Here is a 23,439-nt window from a genome sequence, read left to right on the forward strand (position 1 = left end):
ATCAGACCACGTAATTCAGCCAATCCTTATTTATTTACTGAAGCAATTGGGATATGTAAATATAATGCCATACAGCTATCAATTTTGCATGGTAGAAAATACAGCTAAATAACAAAACAGAAACTCAAACTCCTGTAAAAGTGTTAGCATTTAAAGTGCACCTAGCAGTGTAATGGGTGATTAGGGCTTTAGCTTTCTTGGAGCAATCACAAAAAACCCCTCCAAAAAAACCCCAAACAGAAATCAAAAGAATCAAATTCCAATATTTCCTTCTTATGTTATCTGTGGGCATTTTTAGAGCTAATGTTGAACAGCAACACGTAAATATACCAATACATTTCCTAATATTTATTTAGTAAAATGATAAAAAATCCCAGATACTGTTTACTGGAAAGCACAGTTATAATCAATAATTAGAGAGAAGATCGTGAAATTCTGTTTCTGCTCAAGTCAGCAGTTTTACAATGAAAGCACATTAAGATCACTAGTTTTCCAGTCATCATTCTCTGAAAACCACTACTGTTCAAACAAACAGTACTGCAGAATTTTCAAGAAGTGTACTAAGTCTGGCTGAAATAGGGCTGATTTTCCTCACGGCAGCCTGTATGGTGCTGTGTTTTGGGTATGTGACTAAAACAGTGTTGATAACACACCAGAGTTTTTGCTATTGTGGAGCAGTGCTTGCAGAGTGTCAAGTTTTTCTATTTTGTCCACTTTACCCCTGCAGTGAGTAGGCTGGGGTACAAAAGGGTTTGGGAGGGGACACAGCCAGGACAGCTGACCCAAAGCAACCAAAGGGACATTCCATATCATATGACATCGTGCTCAGCACAGTGCTCAGGGAAAGGAGGAAGAAGTGTGGATGTTTGTGGATATGGATTTGTGGGGCACTATTATCCTCAGGACGTGAAATGATCAGCAGCTGATGCAAACCCTGCATCTGCCAAAGCTACATTGGAAGTACATTTTAATGAGCCCATCCCCCTGGACCTCCTTTTCTGTGGAAGAAGATAAGTAGAATGATTTTCTGGGGGTCCTTGCCACCATGATCGACTGGAGGTTCTGGTCCCAGAAAACAAGCTGAGATTTGTGGGGCAGTATTAACCTCAGGACGTGAAATGATCATCAGCTGATGCAAAACTTTCAGGTGTGGAACAGAATTGCAGAGCCTCTCTGCTGTAAGGTAGTAGTCATAATGTCTGTGCCTTTCCTAACTCTGCCCTCAGATGAAGACTAATGCCTTACTTACCATCAGAGACAGGATCTTTAATGCTGTTTGGGTGCTTGTCTACACCAGAATAGATGTTGCATAATCTCCATGTTCCTGGGTCATGAGAATATGCCTTGATAATGATGGAGCCTATTTCTGGTTTGACTAGCCCTTAGGACATGTAGACATGAAGTCAAAAGTGCTTGTCTGAGTGCAAAGGGTTATGTAAGAGACTGGAGGTTAATGTTCCCAGTTGTCTCCAAATCACAGGTGCCTGCTGTCCCTCATAAAACCTCTGCAAGGACTTAGGGCAGCATTTCCATTCAGACAGGAATAGTAAGGACCAGATCTTTTTGAAGCACTACCTCCCACATTCTGCAAATGATCCAGGCACTGAGGATGGTACTCATGTACATGCTACTTTGCAAGTTTATTGAGGAGGGCTATGCACTTACTGTGTGTCCAGAAGGGGATTGAGTGGTTTGGTAGAAATGTGCTTAGGTGGTGATGACTTCTACATACAAATTTCTAAACTACCTTTGACCTCCTTCACACCAACACTAAAAAGGAATATGGTCCCAAAATTTCTAGATCATTTCCCCTCCCTGTGCTCCCTCTGTATGAAGAGATTGATGCTATGCTTAGATCCTTTGATGCCTCCTAAGACTTGGCTGCTTCAGCTAGTCACTTTCTGATGCTACACTTTGAATGCTACATCTGAAGCACTCAGGAAACCTTGGTTCTTGACTTGAACAGATTCCTTAGAAAAATATGTCATTCAGAGGCTGCTTTGCACAGGTCAGGAGAAAGGTGGAGATAGAAAGAATATTGCTTGTTTGCTGCCACTAAGAAAAGACAGATTGAGGAACAGAAACATAAGAACTAAGAGAACTGGAGCAAAACTAGGTCACAGGGAAAGAGGGACTGAGCTGGCCAAGGATGAGGGGAAAAGAATGTCATCGAGGAAACAGATGAGGGAAACAAAGCTCTTCAAGGAAACCTTTCTCTCCCCCTCTCCTGAATGAGATCATAGTTTCTGTTTTGTCCATCTCCCCATTTTTCAGACCTCAGGAAAAATCATGCATTTTTCCTACACCTATACCTAAACTTTTGATTGTGCAACTATGTCTGTCCCATCTCATACTGAACCACCAACATCTGGTTCATGTTCCTTGCTGCAGAAGATCCACAGCAAGATCTCTTTGGTTCCAGAAACTTCCAAAGATCTTCTACATTCCCCATGCAAAGACAATTATTATTCACAGTCATTGTAGCCTTTCTACTTCATAAAAAGCATTCAATCCTCCACAGCTCCCTTCTGTCCATGGCCTCTCTCCATAAAGAACATATCTGCAAAAAAGGCACCTAACTTTAAGTCATCAAGAATTTAAATGGAATGACTGCCTGTAGCTAGACAGAAATAGGTCTCTTTTCACAACACAAAAAGAATCCCAGTGTATGTACCTATGTACTTTGGGTTTGCTTTTTTGCTAGATAGTAGTTTTCATAATTTATCTGGAGAAATATCAATTCTCTCTCCCACAGAGACTATTCACTAGATAAAAGCAAAAGAAGAAAAGAGTCTAAATAAATAAATAAGTGCATAGTATGACTGCAATTTTCTGTTTTAAGGATGTTTGCCAAATTTAGGTCACAGATATTTGTCTAAAGATAATTATCAGACTGGAAAGGAGGGCAAATTGATGTGCATTACTTCCTATGCATGACAACACTTCTGATGCTGGCAAAGTTTTGAACAAAAAAGGTATGGAAAGCTCTAAAGCTTACACAAAGTCTAATTAAGACACATCACTTCTTTGAAATGGTTAACTATCACCACTAGTCATCATTTCAATATCACAGTAAGTTGAGGGGGGTTTTTTTATTAAACTCAGTAAAATTCTTGAAACAAACATCCAGAAAGCATTTTTTTCAGACAGTGATTATAAATGTAGTCATTAGTTCCAATTAAAATGCTGCCAGATCCATCCACCTGTGTGCCATTTTTATGTGCATCTCCAAATATATGAAAATCTATTTTTCCTTAGTAGATTTGTTTGCAGATGTCAGAGTCCATTTTTACCTCCTTGATAAACACCAACTGAAAGTGAGGGAAGCTCAGCACATTTAACTGTAAGATATTTAACCTGTATACTTAAAAGCATGAAAGAGGCTTGGGATACCAATGGAACCAAATTTATGCATTATGCAGAGACCTAATATGTATACATATATGAGTGTACACTTAATCAGATGCATAGTAATCTCAGCATAGATTTAAAGTTTCCCAAACTCTAGTTCTGTCAGATTTAATCATACAGGTAAATTTGATTATTTTTATACCTGTTATAATAATTTTTATTCTTGTAGATTGACAATAAATTAATTTCTGTAATAACCTATTTAGGTATCTACATATATAAAAATACATATATGTGTATGTTGATTCCCAGGGGGATTTTTAAAAGAACTTATGTTAGGAGTACTGCCTATCAGTGAGGTTTGTGTTCCTGAATCATTCAAATGCTCTGGAAAAATCCCAAATGTATACCAGAATGAGATAAAGATGAAATGCATCAATGATTCTTCCAAGTCAAATAACAGAACTTTGGTTTTATGATCTTGTCTGTGCTTCCCCCATTCCATCTGCCCAATAAATCACATAGAGTAAACAGCATGGAACACAGTTGGCTTATTTTAAGGATAAAGATCTACTGAAACCTTGTTCAGATTAAGAGACAGCAGTTCCAGGGAGAGTAAATCTGTCACACTTTATATTTAGATGTTGTGCCATCCTTCTCACAGACCAAATCCTCAAGTTATGTTATCTTATTTTCTTTTAAAGTACATCCAACCTGATGTCAAATATTCTTTACCACACTTCCTTTAACTAATGTAAAATTCCATGCCTCCTCAGAACTCTGCAGGTGATGATTTAATTAGTGTTATTTGTTTTCTTTGCTTGATTTTTTTTCTAAAGTGCACAAACACCCTTGGTTTTACCTCCCAGTCTCTCTGTGCACGTCAGCTGCTGAGCATACATGCTGTTCAACAGGGCTATCTTAGGTTTAGATTTTGCCTTCCCCTTTATTTGGGATAATAACTCTGGAATCAAATATATGATTACTGGCTGTTTCATAGAAAGAACTGACATAATTTCATAGAATCATAGAACCATCTAGTTTGGAAAAGACCCTTACGATCATTGAGACCAACCGCTAACCTAGCACTGTCAAGTCCACCACTAAACCATGTCCCTAAGCACCACATCAACACATCTTTTAAATACCTCCAGGGATGGTGACTCAACCACTTCCCTGGGCAGCCTGTTCCAATGATTGACAACCCTTTCGGTGAAGAAATTTTTCCTAACATCCAATGTAAACCCCCCCCCGCACAACTTGAGGCTATTTTCTCTCGTCCTATCGCTTGTTACTTGGGAGAAGACACCAACACCCACCTGGCTACAATCTCCTTTCAGGTAGTTGTAAAGAGTGGTAAGGTCTCCCTTCAGCCCCCTTTCCTCCAGGCTAAACAACACCAGTTCCCTCAGCTGCTTCTCATAGGACTTGTGCTCTAGACCCTTCACCAGCTTCGTTGCCCTTCTTCGGACACGCTCCAGCACCTCAATGTCTTTCTGGTAGTGAGGGGCCCAAAACTGAACACAGGACTCGAGGTGCGACCTCACCAGTGCCAAGCACAGGGGGACAATCACTTCCCTGGCCCTGCTGGACACGCTATTTCTGATACAACAGCCAGGATGCTGTTGGCCTTCTTGGCCTTCTTGAAGCCATGTTTTGTTTTTCACAAAATGTACCTATTAAGATGTGTTGCTGTACTGTATTTGACATTCAAAATTACCCTTGCTATCAAAGCATGGGAAGAAACACATAAAACAGGCCAGAAAAATTATTCCAAATATGATCCAAAAGCAGAATCTTTCCTGAGGAGAGCCTGTAGAATTTTTGTGATTTGCAAATTGCTTTACATGAAGAAGATTTAAAAAACGTAAACAAAAGATAAGCTATCATCTTCCATACCACTCAAAATTGAAAGGCTATTTCTACATTTTGTAGCAAAGTTCACAGACAACTGCATTCTGCCATAGCTGGATTTCTGTGATGCAATTTCACATTAGTGAGACAAGTCAATCTAATCACTTGCTCCTTACTGCCAAATTTTCTATTTCTTCTCTCTGTCCAGTCCCAACTATGCACTCCTTACAGCTTCCTTATGCGTCATTCTGACTAGCACCAGAGGTAAGCACCAGATAGTTCAGTTCACTAATCTGCAAAAAAGTAGCACAGAAAAAAAGAACTAATATTTTGCCAGATTAGTGAATTGGATTGCTTACGGAAAGGTCTGATGAGCACCAGAGTCAGAGCAAGGAAGGTGTCAGGACCGTGCAGCTAAGCAAAAGGTGAGGGCAGAGCAACACCTCCACCTCCATGTGCTAGTGAGTCAGAATAATTTTGTTTGTTTAAGTATAAAATGGCTACTATATTGTCTAATAACATTGGAATACAGCAAGCTGTTATTATTAAAAGGCCTGGCATGTGTTGTGGATCGCTTAGTTTTTTTGCTCAAGCAACAAACAGTGAAACTGAAGATTTGAATGCCCCATAACCTGCATCCATGACAACATGAAGCCCATAAGTCTAAAGAATATGTATTAATGACAATAATAGACAAGATTAAAACATATCTGAAGACATATTACTAATTTAAGCCTGTTTGATGATGGATAAGCTTTCAGTGGTGTGGAGGCCATTCTGGACCCAGTAAGTTGTTTTCTTTGCACTGGATTTAAGACAAATTTTCTCTCATTGCTTAATAAGCAAAGATGATAATAGCTGTAGAAGAGTCTCTTTCAGAATTTCTTACTACAACTGACCACCAAATAATCAGCAGCCCAATACAAAAATACGTAGATGCTCTATTCTGTATGTTTGAAGTAGGTGGCTGTACTGGCTAGGCACATCTTTGATGTGGTGGAAGAAGTCCAAAGGAAAGGCCTCAGTGACTCCAGAAAGTACCTAGAATGAATTTTAACAATAATTTGTGAGCTGAATAAATGACAATATAGAAATACGAATCCTGAAATCTGAGAGCAACATGTCGCTTCTTCAGAACTGATACTGGAATAATCATTGGTGAGACACTGGAACAGGTTGCCTAGAGAGGTTGTGGATGCCCCATCTCTGGAAGTGTTCAAGACCAGGTTGGCTGGGGCTTTGGGCAACCTGGTCTAGTGGAGGGTGTCCCTGCCCATGGCAGGGGGGTTGGAACTAGATGATCTTTAAGGTCCCTTCCAACCCAAACCATTCTGTGATTCTATAATCTATTTATTCAGATTAAGAATGCGACAAACCCCCAGACTTCTCTTTTTCCTCTGCAATGAGGAACAGACTTAAGTCTGACCAAGTTTCTCAATTTCTTGCCCCCTTGTATGGTGATACAGAACCTTCTCTGATAGTAACCAGAGACTGCACACTTCATTTTATTGCGTGTAGTGTCAGAAGGTTCTCTAGACTGGGACTAGAAAAGAAGGATATGGAGATGATAAGAAAAATAATTCAATTTCATAGTCCCCCTTCATCTGAATGTGTTTGCCTGAAGCAAGGATAGCCCAGGTAGAGTGGTATCAAGCAATGATCTGAGCAATGGTCAAAGGTATGGGAGCTAAGAATAGGCTTCAAACAGGAAAAAAGTTTTCAGAGGGGAAATAAAATTTGCTGTGTTTAGGACAAAGGAAAAGAATGACCATATGGCATAACAATTGTTTCAAGAGTGGGGTTGTTTGCCCTTTATTTGCAGATTTTGTTAGCTTGTGTTGATAATAGGAAGATACTCTTTCACTGATGATTTGCAGCACACTCTCATTCTGTGGCCGAAGCATAGCTGTCTCTATGAGGATCCAGTACCCAGCAGTCATCAGTGTAGGTAAAACCTACATTGCTTTTGAAGTTCCTTGAGAATCCCACAGAGACTCTGAGGATCAGTAGAGCATAGTAACAGCAATTCCCATTGCTATAGAAGCTATAGCAGTTGCATCTAAAGCAGCCTGAAAAGAAATCTAGAAGAAGACAAATTGACTCTCATACCAAAATGAATTTTCATTTATCTCTGTACTCTAATGGCAACTTATGAATAATATACAGTATTTCAGGCCAATTTAGCATAGTCAATTTCAGTACTGCTGCTGGATCATTTGAAATGATCACCTGAAGGCGTGATGTTAAACATTAATTCCCAACACAGAGGTACACGCTTCATTTTCTTTGGAAACAGCTTGTCTTTTGAGACCTGTTAACTTGTGACCAATAGAAATATCAATACTTTGTGAATCTTCTAGAAAGACAAGGGAGGCAAAAATACCATTATGTAACTTACACTGGTCACAGAAAAACTTGTTCTATGTTATTACAGGAATACTAAACATAAATTCTGTCTTTATACGCCTCTGTGTTGCCCAGCATAACAGAGTCTGATCCAAACTAGGCCCTTTTGGTGCTACCAATAAATAAACAAATAAATTATTGGGCGCATTTCTCTGATGGTAGCCAAATAGTCTGTCCTTTCACTCCATCCACAGTGCAGTTTAGAAGCACCAGCCAAACACAACACATGTGGAATGAATTCTCTCTTTCTGTTACCTAACACATCCATGGCAGAATGAAATTGTACGGCTCTGCTAAAAAATATTTCCACAGGATACTGTGGAAAATATTTCCACAGGATCCCACCTCTCCTATGAGGACAGGCTGAGAGAGTTGGGATTGTTCAGCCTGGAGAAAAGGCGGCTCCGGGGAGATCTAATTGCAGCCTTCCAGTACCTGAAGGGGCCTACAGGAAAGATGGTGAGGGACTGTTTATCAGGGAGTGTAGTGACAGGACAAGGGGTAATGGGTTTAAGCTAAAAGAGGGTCAATTTAGATTAGATGTTAGGAAGAAATTCTTTACTGTTAGAGTGGTGAGGCACTGGCACAGGTTGCCCAGAGAGGTTGTGGATGCCCCATCCCTGGAAGTGTTCAAGGCCAGGTTGGATGGGGCTTTGGGCAATGTGGTCTAGTGGAAGGTGTCCATGCCCATGACAGGGGGGTTCGAACTAGATGATCTTTGAGGTCCCTTCCAACCCTAACCATTCTATGATTCTATGATTCTACTATGGAAGACTCAGAGCCATTAAAATCTATAGTTTTTTCAGTTTGCTTAAAAAAAAATCCATTATGAATTGTATTTTCGAATGTAATACTAAATCTGTTACACCTTGATTTGAATTTTATTTCAACAATTACAAACAGTTGCAGCAAGACTGGCTTAAATGAGCGGTGGTCTACACGTGGTCCCAGGCCCTCTTTCACTGATTACTGTTCAGCCTTGTGTACAAATGCAAAGTTATTAGTCCACAACCAGGCTTTTTATGTAATATGTTCTATGAAACCTTTGAACCTTTGAATGCCAAGTGGAGAAGCCTTAGTTAAAATGAATAAATCAGTAATCCCTTTTATAGCACCTTCTGTCTTCAAAGAACAGCTCCCATTAACTCAGTGCTCAATTAAGCAAACCAGGCTCTGTGTGCCTAAGCCGAGAAGGATTTATGTTATGAGATGACATCTCAAAAAAAAAAAAAAAAAGTCAAATTCCCTGGAAATCTTGATGCTGTTGTTTGATTCAGATACTAGAACTGGTAGACAATTTTCTATGAATGAGGTAGGGGTTTGCTAGCAAAACTGGAGAAGAGATATTAAAGGGAATGGTGCTCTGAAAAACATTCTCCCCTCTTCCTGTCATCTTTATAATAGAAGATACATATATATAGTTTTATATAAAGTTAGGGATATAGATAATTTTCTGCTGCGTGTTCCATTCCTGTGGCAGGGGACATGCAGATTTAACTTGTACTACATGAACCTGTAGTAATTCAGGCTCTGTACCTGCATTTTTCTTAAAGGAGGGATTTATAAAAGTTTAGGATGCCTAGTCAGTAACAGCACTGCTCCTAGAAAAGCCAAGTTGTGGAGATGGAGGGAAGAGGTGGGCTCCGGAGTCAGTTTTCTGCAAGGTCTTTTTCCTACATCTACATTAGCCATGACATTCCCAATATTCCCACTCACAGAAGATATCAATGAAGTTTCCAGTGACAAAAGTCCAGCTTTCTAACCTTGCCTACCTCCCAAAAGAAGAAAGCATGACTAATAGACTTGCACTTTCCCAGAGGTGCATAAATTCAAGGGGATCTTCCTCTTTGTAATTGAACAGAATATATTCAATCTACTTCACATAGGTAAATATTAAGAGTAAAACTACCAAAGCAAAGCTTGTCACATAACTGCAAGTTTAGTTGAGTCTTGTGAAAAGTTCTGGATCACACAGAAAATGAAGCTTGTGCAAATGCAACTGTTCAGAACAAGAGCACCCAAAAATGGAGAAAACAAAGTTTTAGTCATGTTACATGAAGCACAGACTGGTTCTCCAGGAGGAGGTTTTTCTGTGCTTTTTAACCTGCCTTTGGGTTCATTAGGTTCATAGTTACCTTGGGAACAATGGCAGCAAAAGAACGAGAAAAGATTAGATTGGTATTTCATACAGCATTGTCCTCTACTTTCAACCCAGAATGTATCTAGTTGCAAAAAATATTGCTTTATTACTTCAGTATCTTGTAACTTTTAAACCTTCCTGTAATATTCTTTCTTCTTTTTTTTCCTTACTTTATATGTATTTTCACCAAATTGGAATACATTTGAACCATGACAAACTAAAAATTATGCAGAAAAACATTTTGAAACACATCACATTTAAATATTCTCCTCAGATTTTTTTTAAATCAAAGTTTCCAAATTTTCATTACATTTATATTCAATTTAGTCTTTGTTGACTTCTAATTTAAAATTCCTACTGTATAAAAATATAAAGTGCTAGCAGTGATGTACCTTTATAATTAATGAAGAGAAACAGGCACTTGTAGAGTGTTTAATCTTCTCTGCCAGGAAGAGATGAATTCTGCCCTAAAATCACTTATTTCCCACCATTCACTTGGAAGAGTCTAAACAACATCTCATATATAGATATCTACAGTGAAGATGTCTACAGCTAGCTAGCTGCATTGCAGCAATGAATTCATTTATTGCTAGCACAACATTCACAATTTTCTCATTACCATTTTGTAGTTTACCTTTACATATTGAAAAGTGTCTACTTTTCATGCTGAAAAACAAAAATTAAATCTGCTTTACATTAATCAATATATGCCAAAACCATATGCCAAAAACTCGGTAAAAATTTTTCTTTGAACATGTTAAAGACCTAATGGTAATTCCTCAACAGCACATTCTTTTCCGGTCCATCTAGGTAAAGCAAAATGAAGTAGAACATAACAACATAAACTGTAACCTTACCTGAATGCTTGTAGAAAATGATTCACATCGCTGTATTACAAATACATAGAAATGGTGTAATTTCTGAATGAGAAAGGATACATTCGTATGGCTCCTGTTCTTGTTCCAATTGCCAGAATTTTCTGAACTGGGTCAAAAGCTAAGGCAGTGGGTAGATAAGGAAAACCATGGCGAACCGTCTGAAACAGAACAAATGAGCAAAGTGATTGAACCATAACCACAGATAACAGCATGTATGCTTTACATTATGCATATAGGAAGAGAATCTATATTTTGCTGTATGTTGTGGGTTTTGCAATACATTTCAAGAGAAGTATTTAAAAAGATACAGTGTTTTGAATAAAGAGGTGAATTTCACTCACGCCAATTTCCAGATATGCTCTTTACTCAGTAATATTTTAAATAGTTTTGTTGTAACAAAGTAGATTGCGAAGTATATGCCAATATACAACTGGTACATATTGCTTATATGGTATACTGAGAGATAACCTCAATATGCAAGGCAGCTGAACTGTAAATTGAAAAAAAAAAAAAAAAAGGACACATAATATGCTTTTAAAACACTGTCACAAATAACCTCAGCCTCAACAGAAAGAAATGGAACATGTCCAGGGGAAGACATCCAATAAACCAATAAATGGAATCAAGTCTATGAGGTAAAAATCCTTAATATCAATTTAAAAAAAAACACAAAGATGCCAGAGAAGATGTTCTCAAAACAAGCAACTGAACCACTTATTCTTTCTTAATCTTTATTTATAATACTATGCTTTTAATTCTAATTTTTGCAGAGATACCTTGGGGAATAAATGAACTGAGCATGATGCAATGCATTCTTGAGTTTGAAGACTACCTCAAATAATATTTTAAGTGATCTTAACCTGGAGGTTATGACCAATATGACCTATTATGACTCTAAATTCAGTAAAAATTCTTGAACTCTAGGATCAACTCAAAAGTGTTTTTTCTGTTTTGCAGCCATTTTCCAAATTTGAGTATTTACACCAATCCCAACTGGGAAGTTCCTGTGAATGCAAAATTCTGCCATTTGTAGAATAAAAAAAACCACTGTTGAAGTCTATTGAACCTCCAAGTAAATGACAATTTACAAGTAAAATATTTATATTTATTAGGACTCTAAATAAAGGATAAAACCAGTTTGGAAAGAGAGCCAAGCTATACTGTACACAGTTAAGGCACAAAAAGATGTCTTTATGATTGAGATTTTGGCATGAATTAGAGCAGCCTCAGAAGTGATTCTGAAGGTGAAGTGTCTTCAACAGAAGAACAGGCACAAGCTGTAACAGTTCAGACCCCCAGACTCTTCTCGGCCTTGGTCCAACAACTCTTCTGTTTCCAAGGACTGTGAGAAAAATTGACATGAAAAGCTAGAACTTGAAGTAGGTTTTTCAGTTATGCATTGATAAAGCTAGTGTGAGCATATGTGTCAGAATGAGTAATGATTCTAGAACTGTGCCTGGGACTCCTTACAGCATTTACTAATACAGATGAAGAAGAGGGGAAGGCCACAAAATTAAATTGAACCTAGGCCAACCAAAACAAAAAAAGTATGTTTCTACTTAATCAGAGCTGTGTCTGGTGGGAAAAATATAGACCAAAACTACCAATGGTGAGCAGAAAACAGTAGATATTTTTCCCAAAAAAGTTAACCTATCTCAATAGCAGGCAAAAGCAGAAAAAAGTATCCTAAAACATCAGTCTGTGTTCAAAGAAATATAGGACCTACCTACCCTGAATGGCCTATGGAAGAAGTTTAAAAAAAAAAAAAAAAAAAAGAGAGAAAAAGCAGACAGCAGATGGAGCCAGGACTGCTTTTCTCCACATTATCCAGCTTTCTTTTATCTCTCCTTTTTTGGCATGCTGTCTCTAGACGCAGTCTGTGCTCCCCAAGACATACACTTCATGTGCAATAATTTATTTATAACAGAACAATTACAAATGCAGCCACAATTTCAGCATAAATCTTTGTTCAGCTTTGTTATTCTCTTTTAAATCATTTTAAGCGAATATTCTTATGGTAAATTGCATGTATATATCATTAAGTAATCTTTACACAATCAATTTACCTAAATGAATATAGGAAATTGATTATTTGGGCTTGCCAGTATTCTAGGAATGAACATTTTAATACACTGTACAGAACATAACAACAATCTCTTACTGTCTAAGATACCACAATATAAAGAAAATTGCATAGTAATAATATGCAATATCCAGCATAATTGTTCACATGGTGTATACTGCAATTTTTCAGTATAAGAGTTTTTCTTAACTTTTATTCTATGGTAGTTTATATTAGACTGCAAAGACACCATTTTTTTCAAACTGATTTTTATATTCTCTAAATAACTCCAGAAAATACAGGACTAAACTCAATCTTAAACTGTATCAATTAAGTAATAGGGTTTATAGTCAAAACTGTTCCTGCTAATTTGCATAAACATAAAATTTTTAACTGTTCTACTGATATTTCACAGATACCCTGTTTTGTGTAACGTCTGCCAGCAAACTCAATTTACTAAGGTAAAGAATTTTTGAGAAAATGTCTATTTGTTCAAAATGAACTATGTAGTCTAAGCCTGTGACTCAGGATGTAGAATCTACTTCCAAATTGTGACCAACATGCCACATGCAAAAGTCTCACTGAAGCAAGTAATTTATTGGTTTATGGAATAGAGGATGAAGTGTTGACTGATACCTATATAGTCTCTTACTCAGCTATGTAGGAAATTAAAAAATGTCAATGATTACAGCTATCAGGGAGGTTGTAATGGTGAAAATGGGTGCTTAGAAAGATGAGCTGCCATGCATTATAACGCTATAAGACCATGACATCCCTCATTTACAGGCTTCCCTGACTGGAATCTCTGGTAAGAGTGCTCCCTGCTCAGGAAAGATAGAGGACAAGATATCAGTAGGCTTCCAACCTAAGAAAATGATACAGGAGGGATATTTTTTTTATTAGTTAAATTTCATTTTTTCAAAGGAATTTTTTTTGTAAAAATCCCAGCTAGCTAAACCTTTCGAAAATTTCAAACCCAAGCTATGGATTGCATTTAGCTCTTACCCTACATTATGAGCCAGGGCTTCTGAGCACGTTCACAGGATATTCTAAAAGCTACCTTTTTTTTTTCCTTGGATAAAGATACCCATAAACAGTTCTTTTACTCTGTGTCTCTCTGCACCTAAAAGCTAGAAACAGTCATACAGAAAAAGCCATCTACAAAAGGAACTCTGGAGCTAGAGACTGGGAAGGCTTATTTCTGTCTCCAGCAAGATGGTACAATAAAGACTAGCTGAGCGCATGGATAAAGATTATCTGCAGAGGTTTCTGCTATGGGAAATCCTGTCTGACTAGTTTTCTCTAATTCTATGAAGCTGTCAGCATGCATGTAAATGAAGGGGATATGAATATATGCAAGTTCTCCAAAAGCATTCCAATAACATTCCACAGCAAAGTTAGTAAAGAAATCAAGTTGTCACAGGACTGAAGAGAAGGGTTTTTTTGTGGGTTGAAAGCTGGTTAGATAACAGGAAACAAAGGATAGGGTTTTAATGGATTCTTACCATGGAGAAAACTCTGAAGTAGGGTACTCCATGGATTTTTAGTGATCTATAAAAGGTAGTGAACACTGAAATCTCAAAGTTCATAGCTGATAGTAAGGTCCTCTGGATAATGAAATCCAGTACAGATGGTGACCAACTCCTGAAAGACCTCATTAGCCTGAATAAGTGGGCAAGAAGGTGATAAATGAGCTTCAGTGTGGATAGACATAAGATAAGGCATCTAGAGGAAAAAAGAAAAAATCTTAACTAGGCTTACTCAATGCTGAATTTGGAACTAGCATATACAACTCAGGAAAGTGATTTCGGGGACACAGTTGATATTCCTCTGAAGTCTTTGGTGTAATGTGCAGCAGCAACCTAAAAAGCCAAGTAATGTTGAACATCATCAGGAAGAGTATAAAAAATAACACACAGGGCATCATTTTGCTGCTATATAAAACCTCTGTGAGCCCATTACTTGAGTACTGAATGCAGGTCTAGTCTCTACATCTGAAAAAGTAGTCAAGTCAGAGCTGAAACAGGGAAGACAACTAATGCTCAAGGTGATGGACATAAGCCTTATCAGGAAAGGCTAAAAGTGCTGCAACTTCAGTTTGGAGAGGAGAAGGCTGGGGGGCGATACAAGATTTACATAATCAGGAGAGTGGATAAGCTAAATGTGGAACTGTTATTCAGCAAAAGCACAGAGCTATTCAAAACAAATGAAAGGCTAATTTAAAACAGAAAACCAGAAAATACTTCTTTACACAACAGGTAATGAACTTCTGAAACTTGCCACCAGAGGAGGTTGTGAAGGCTGACAGTATCAGCAGGTTCAAACAGGCATTAGACAAATTCATGGACATTATTGATAAATGGATTCTAAAGGGACTGGCTAAGGATACAGTCTCTGACATCTCCAATCCAGTGATGGTGGATGATGGGAGATTAGAAAGGGAATGGACTGCAGAAAGTGATCTAACTTATTACTCTCCCTAAATGACATATTCTGTTGCCACTGTCAGAGACTGACTGCTGGGTGATATGGACCATTGGTTTGTCTCAGCAGGGTATTTCTTATGAGCTTATTATCTTCAGCAGCAGTGCATCTGAGAGACGGAGAAAAAGGAGATTGGTATTGGTGGAGAAAAACACAGTAGAGAACAAACATGGAAAATGTGGATACAGAAAGGAAAAAAGAGAAGTGTTACTGAAATAGGAATACGGAGGCAGGAAGAAAAGATATGCACAAGGAACAATCTGATTAGTAAAAAAGTTCCATAATATTTACATACACAACTTTTGGCATAGAAGAACAATACTTTCAGCAATAGGCAAATTTGTTTTGTCTTTTAATTTTTGAATGACAAAACTTACTTAGTTATAAAAGGTCACTTCATAAGCTATGGTAGAATTTTGAGGAAAATAACTGTCCTGGACATAAAGTAGACTTCAAACACAACCTGAATTCTAACAGTTTAGTTTCACAAGTATTATACACTGATAATTATATTTATATGAAAAAATAAGAGATATATATTAGAGTATTGAAATGAACTGACTTGAATATTATACATTTATACTATGAATATATGAAAACTTTTTTTCCTTTGGAAGCAGCTTAATGTACTTTAAAAAACTAAAACATAAGGTTGCAAAAATTAGTATCAAGTCTATATTTTTAATATGTATTGTTTTTAACTCTATTTTTAAAAAGAGAAGTCTGTATGCAGACCATATGACTGTTTTTTGAAACATACTAGTTCTGCCATGCATTATATAATTTTTCAATTTCCTCATATTACTTGGCCCTGAAAAAGACAGCACATCCAAAGGCATCTTCCAGACAATTAGTTTAAAAAGTAAATAACTAAAATGAAGAAGAAATCTTGCAGTCCTCATTAAAGTTCATGTTTTCATGAAAAAAAATCTCTGCAGAAACTTCAGAGATGTGTTTTTCCACTGCCATTTTCAGTTCTGCAAACTAGATATTAAAGACTATCAAATAAGGATGGTCCTATTCGCATATGATTCATATTCAAACAAATAGCCAAGTTAAGTGAACCACAGGGGAAAAATAAGGCCTTCTGAATTTCAAAAGGCATTCTCCTCATGCTTGTTCTTTGAAATTTGCTGTAGCGTATCAAAACTACAAAATTAATATAATTCAGACAGGAAGATCCACAAATAAATAAAATTACATGGATCCCTGAACTGCATTATTCCCAGTACACAGCACAGGTGAGGTTGGAAGGGAACTATGCAGACTGTCTAGTCCAAACCTCCCTGCTCAAAGCAGAGTGGTTGGGATTTAATCTTACTTGTTTGATCTATTTAAATCAGTGTTGCTGTGGCCAAGCAACCACTTGACAACTACACCATCTTGCCACATCTACCACAGCACTGAGTTACAGCATAAGTTAATAAAACAAGCTACAGGGTAATACATGAAGATAATGATCCCAAGGTAGGTATTATCCCCTTTGGGGAAATCCTAAATTCAGGAGAAGACATTATATGTAAAATGATTTCATCTCTTCCCTTCCTATTCTTTCTAAAAGAACTCTACCAAGTTTAAAAAAAAAACAAAAAAAACCCCCACATATGCAAAAAGGGAGGAAAATGGAGAATGCATCCACTGCATACATTGTTCATTAAATATGCTGTAATGGACTTCTCACTCTTGCCATTTAAACTGGTGAGAAGAAATAGGGCATCAACCTATAGAAAAATGCTACGTACTTTAATAAAACTGTATTTGCCCTTGACTTTAATGTAAAATAATAAAAAAACCCCAACCCTAAAACACTGATTTCAAGCTTCAATTTGGTCTACCTACTTAAGCAAGACTTCTGTCTAAATGGGGAATCATTATAGTCAAAGTAATTCAAATAGTAGTTCGTACTGATTTTGTTGTTGTTGTTGCATCATTTAACCATATTACTCTAGAACTTGAAATAGTTTGGTTGAGAATATCATCTGTCTGATGGAGATCTGTTTTACGGGTATTTACAAGAACTGTAAAATCATTCAACATACCTGATAGGCCCAAAAGGAAAATATTTTTGTCTTCACTATGACTATGGATGTAGCAAATAACATAATTTCATAACTTTAATGAGAAATAATAATTAAAACAATCTGTCTTTATTAAAGTTACACCAGACCAAAATAGCAATAACTCTAATTAATTTTGCATGTCTTCCTAATTTTGGATTTTCTGGAACTTTGCTACTGTAGGCTGATTATGTCATATTCTGTTATGGCTGATTGTGGTTACTGTTCTGAAGTAGATGTTTTGTTTGCTGCTTTCAGAATATCTTAATTTTAAAAAATTAGCCATATCGAGGAATTAAAAAATCTTGCAAGAAAATTCCATGCTACTACTATAGAAGAAAATTTTGCTACTACAATTAAGTTCTTGAAGGTTGGGTTTGGTTTTGGGTGTTTTTGAACAGCTGTTAAAACCCTACTTTGATATAGAGATAATGTGTATTATTGGTGTTTCTGATGTTGAATCTAGAATTTAATCTGGAAATACTGGCCAGCATTTAATCTCACATATGATGAAGATATATTCCAAATTAAACGGAGATATTTTGTGGCAGCTTTTTGCCCTCTAACAGCAGTGAAATCCAGCAGATCTTGCACATTACTATCCCCCACTGCACTGCCCATAAATGCTACCAAGGGCATAGCTCACAGACACAAATGAAGACACTATATCCAAAGCTCATAAGAATCAGATCTCTGTTTACATAACCACATGTCAGTTTTCCTGCCTTTGCCTCATTGAGTGAGTATTTAAATATACATGTAGGGTGAAATGATGAATAAACTAGGACCCACTACAATTAGCTTTTATCCACAGCTACAGTGGAATATATCTGTCATACAGCTAATGCTGGACAGGTGTGACTGAAAGCACATATCCATCCTTAAGGGATAAAATAGATAGAATGGGATGAACGAAGCTGAGATGAGTATTCATAATTTATTGAGTATGACTTTTTGTGATGTCCAGTGGATAATGCAGAGATTTTCTCAAAGGAACTGTTGCAAAGAACACACACAGAATAGCATCCATCCTTCCCCTGTGTTGTGTACTGTTCAAACCAAATGTGACAGAGGACAGGAACAAAATATAAGCCGACACTTCAAGAAAATAAAAAGATGCGATAAAGACTAGATTGCCACACATATAGACATAACTGAATACTACCTGAATAAGGGACCAGACTTCTGAGTGTTTGACCTCACAGCATTCTTATATAGCAGCTTTTAAAATGAAATACAAGCAATTATTTTTAATTGATTGAACTCAAATTCTGCAAAAAGACATGCTACCATATACACCTGTATCTGCACATATACCACTGAATTCAGTAAGGCTACTTTTAAGTATATGCATTCATCAACTCAAAGCCTTAAATATTAATGGTCTTTTTTTTTTTTTTTCAGTATACAACTTAACTTCAAAGGAACCATAAAAAGTGTACCTCATTAGACTTTGACCCTAGCTACAGGCGACAGATTGTCTCTAGTATTTTTTACTATTCATAGTCTTTGCTGGTGATCTGTTAGGAATGGACACAGCACTGCACAAAGATAACATCTTATTACATTTGAGCATATTTACTAGCCATCTGTACCTAACAATATTGCTTTCTCTCCTCTCCACAGATGCACATTACTTATACTTCTAATCATACAGTCCCCTAACTTTCACAGATGCACATTATACTTCTAATCATACAATCCTCTAACTTTCCCTTATAATGATTCTAACATACATTGTGACAAATTAATATACCCCTATAAGCTGGTTTTACAAAGACTTTTTCTTAGAATAGCCAATAGACCAGTACATTCATGTAGCTTAGGGTATACTAGTTCACTTCTCTACTGCTTCCTTTTCTCTGTTTATAAAGTGAACATACTAATACTAACTTTTCACAGTATTTTCACACAGACCTCAGAAAGGGATTTGGGCATATACCATACACCAGGGAGTATCGGATGTCTCAGAATAAGAGTCAGATATGAATGGAGATTCATCTAAACTAACCAAGTGAGAATGGGGTCTGTCTCAGTTTTAGTCCACCTCTGCTGAGGACAGCTGCATGTTTTACGTAATGTATGTATTTCTACTTGGAAAAAAAATCTCCCACTACTTTGTATTTTTATCCATGAACCTCTAAACAAATGACTGAGAAATTACTTAAAAAATGAAGTATAAGACTTTTTGTTTCAGAAATAAGTAGGAAAAAAGGTTGCTTGTACAACCGATGTTTTACATGACAGGTCTACCATCAGAACACTCCCTGAGATACGGGCCAACGAGGCTGAATTTCCACCATCCTCCCAGAAGAGATTCAATATCACTTTTCCCACCACAATAGCGAGAAAATTTCTCATTAACTAACTGGTGGCCCACCACTGAGGTACAGTACATCCAGTGCGCCCAGTTCCCACTAGCAGGGAATAACAGTTAAGAGGATAAAAAGGATCGAACACAAAATAAAGCAGAGACAGCAAGAGAAAACTTGGGGATGGGAGTTAACTTTGTCAGAAAAGCCCTGTGTTCTGGGTATAAACTCAGTACAGTTCTCACGGAATGAGAGACGGCATCACCACACCAGGTTGTAGAAGTCAGGCCTGTGCTATGTAAGTGTGAAGACACTGTGTTCCTCAATATGTTCCATGGTTTTTTTCACCATTCCGGGATATCCAGAGATTTCCCAGTCCCATCATCAGGTCAGGGAATGAAGACTGGAATTCTGTTAGGATGGTCTGATCTCTGAACAAGTGCCTGTGAAAAAGTGACCCCTGAACAGAGAGAATATTAAGCTATTCTTAACATATACTTTCACTGAAGAGGGTCATTCTCTCTTTCTTGTGAGGAAAAAGTACCCTGAATTTCAATTCTTTATCTAAGGACTACGTGATTGAAATACATTAATCCTTTGATTAAAAAACAAAACAAAACCCAAAGAAACCCCCTTGAAATGGCACACAAAATTACAGTAAATAGTTTAACTTTTAGGTTTTCCTGTGTTGAGTCAGGAGAACTCAGTGATGCTCGTGGGTTCCTTCCAGCTCAAGATATTCTATGTTTCTTATATCGCTAAAAATGCAAGGTCAACCATAAAGCAGAAAAATTAGAACATAGATGAACTAAGATAATCTATGCAACATGAATTTGTTCCCCTCTTGTAGGGATTAATTAAATTATCTTTTTCTGCCATAGAACTTTTGCCTCAATTTATGCATAGTACGGTCTGGTCTGTCCTACAGACAAACCAAAAGTAAACAATTAAAGAACTGTTGTCTCCCAAACTTGTCTATTTGGTACAAAATAGGAAGGTACAAGAAATTTGCAGAAAGAAAATTCTATCAATGCTTTTATCACTTAGTTTTATAAATGATCTAGCCAAGGGCCATGAATAAAGCTTTTCACATGTGGCTGCTAATCACGTTTCCATTTTGTGATTGACCAGTTTGAGATAACGGAGGTTGATGATATTCATACATCTTGGGTACAATTCACGGGTCCAACGTGGAGCCAGAATTCCATCTGTAGTCATTTGAGGCAGGAAGGAAATTCAAGGTTGACATGTAAATTGACAGTATGAATAACTAGCCTGAAGACTACTCTGTAGATGTGTGGAACACTTGCAACAGAACATGAAAACAATGGGAGGCATAATGGGGTAAGTGTTAAAAAATGTTAATTATGCTAAAAAAAAATAAATCAGATTCAAAGCAGCTCAAGCTGGGAACTCAAAACAGTGGATACTAACCAGCCTAGCATTTGGGATTTTCTGTGCCTCGGTTCCTTATCTATACTGCAGGAATAATAATATCTCCATCTCACAGAAATATTATGAAGGTCAATTCATTAATGTTTATAAAGCTTTCAAAACTACAGTGGTGAGCGCTTCTGTTGCAAAAGTCCACGGGGAACTTAATATTCAGGTATGCTCTGAGTTCTAAGCATGCAAAGAAATACTGAAGTGCTTTCCATTGAGCAAACACTATTCATGTTACTAAATTAGACCTATAGAAGAAATATGGGATCATGCAATTAAAGGTTGTATGCGCAACCAAACATAAGAAATTTGGAACTTTCGAGTGCCTTATTTTGCAACCTTAAAAGTCTTAAAATGTTTTTGAAGCTGTAATCGCATGTACTGGCCATGACAGGTCTGCATTAATATATTTAGGATTAATATTTAATTAACAGTGAAACATAGTGATACAAAAAGATTTTCAAAAAACAAAACAAGAGTCAGTTATACTACACTAATATAGGTAGCTTAAAATCTTCAAAGTTCTTAAAAGATAAGCTTTTAACATTCTATGCTCTTTACCACTGATGAGTCCTATTTCTAATTAATAAAAACATTTAAAAAAGAAAAATACATTATGCTCATCACACCTTTCATAAAATTACCATCATCTAATTACAGAAGTGTAATTTATGACTCTGTAGTTTTAAACAGAATAAATCAGGTTTTGCACCTAACATTAGATCCAAACTCTGGTATATAGGAAAAAATCCTTCCCAATATTATCTTATTCACCATTTAAGTGTTGAATGAACTCTGAGCCCTTACAAGTAAGGGTTAATACTTATTTTAAAATGGGTTTTCTCTGAAATGTAGCATTTCACACACTTCCCCCCCCCCCCAAATGACCTTACTAAGGAAACCACACAGATCAACCAAACAGCTCAAGCTAACTAAAACACTATGGATAGCTTATAACAAAGATATATATTTTTTTTATTCTTCATAACCAAATATAGAACTATGTGCTACTGTAGAATTGTTCTTAAACTGCTGTTCCAAAATTCACCTTCTCTCTATTATCATTGAACTGTAGCGTCATGTTGCATTTGCAGTTAAAGTACCTACTTGACTGCTATCAGAGGGACTAAATGTTCATCTTCATAGGTTGGCAAAATAAAGTATTACCATCTATAAACACCGGGAATTAAAATTTAAGATCACCTTATAGAAAATCCAGATAATTAAGTTATTTAAATTAGCTAGTGGTTAGATGCATCCTGAGGGCCCGTTTTTGTCAAAGATACGCAGGGTTATGAAGGCACAATCATAATCAGCCACAGCTTCAATATCAGTTTCAACAAAAAGTTCAAACTATTCTGGCCTCCATGGGTTTTGTATAAAGACTGGGTAATGTGCATACTGAAACTATGACTATACTGTCAATATGAATAATACAGCAAGATTGAAAGGGATGTTTATTAGATAGCAAGACTACCCAGTAATAACATTGAAGATCAGTTTTGGAGAGAATACAAATCTCATGCTTCCATAACCTGCAGCACTTGGGGAATAATTCTGTGAGAAGATGATTAATTCAGCAGTTCTTGAACCTTTTCTAGGGTATCTGGTTGCAGCCTACAGCTAGAGAACATACTGGACTAGATTAATTCTATGTCTAGTAAAGTGCAACTGCTACCATGCTCTTAACTGAGGTCTTGATTTCAAACATTTTCTGCAAAAAGTTATTAACATCATGCTCTACAAAGTCAACCCTATGATTGTTCTTCAAGAAAAGCTCAAGTAGTTCTCTATGGGAGACTTATTTTCATGAAGAATATGCACTATTTTAAAAAAATGTACATCTTCATTCTTAGTTTTTCCCAACTGCGTCATCCCCTAACAATCAACCTTCTGCAAAAGTAATAAAATCACTGTTTTATCCTTCTATGTTCTTTCTGTTTAAAGTTCTACTCAAATGATTTAGAACATCCTGTGATCTTCTCATTTCCTAAGTTAATAGGAGATCTGACCCCATTGCTGTATTTTAGTTTCTATATGCTATGGACAAACATAGGTGAGCCCAAAAAAAACCTTGCCAGAAAAAACCCCCATATATACAGAGGGGAAATATGAAGGAGCAAAACTGAGGAAGCTAGGTGTATCACCATTAAAATTAATATAGACTTTACTAACATATTTACTGGATCATGCCTAGTTTTTGCCATGATGCTGCTCACACATTCAATTCAATTCATGTGAACTATAATTGATATTTTCTTGATTTCCATTTGGATACCCAAATCCCAACAGCAGCCCTAGATATAACAAACTATACACCTGCTTCCTGTTGTCACAAAACACCATTCTGACAAAATTTCACATTACATGAATACTTTGAGAACGGTGCCACTGATTCATTAATACAGCTCCCAACATATAAATTTATCATGCTTAAAAAAAGGCCAGTTAT

At 36.8% G+C, this 23,439-nt stretch overlaps 1 protein-coding gene across 6 annotated transcripts in view; it reads right to left on the bottom strand.

Moving 5' to 3' along the window:
• The window catches only part of STXBP5L (syntaxin binding protein 5L), a 207,096-nt gene that overhangs the window by 179,339 nt on the left and 4,318 nt on the right, over positions 1-23,439 (bottom strand). For all 6 annotated transcript variants that reach the window (XM_054813652.1, XM_054813650.1, XM_054813651.1 and 3 more), the window contains exon 2: positions 10,690-10,787. In XM_054813652.1, coding sequence (XP_054669627.1) covers positions 10,690-10,787 — 98 coding nt within the window. The remainder of the gene's footprint in view (positions 1-10,689; positions 10,788-23,439) is intronic.

This window comes from Grus americana, chromosome 1 (genome assembly GCF_028858705.1).
Source record: "Grus americana isolate bGruAme1 chromosome 1, bGruAme1.mat, whole genome shotgun sequence".
Taxonomy (NCBI): Eukaryota; Metazoa; Chordata; class Aves; order Gruiformes; family Gruidae; genus Grus; species Grus americana.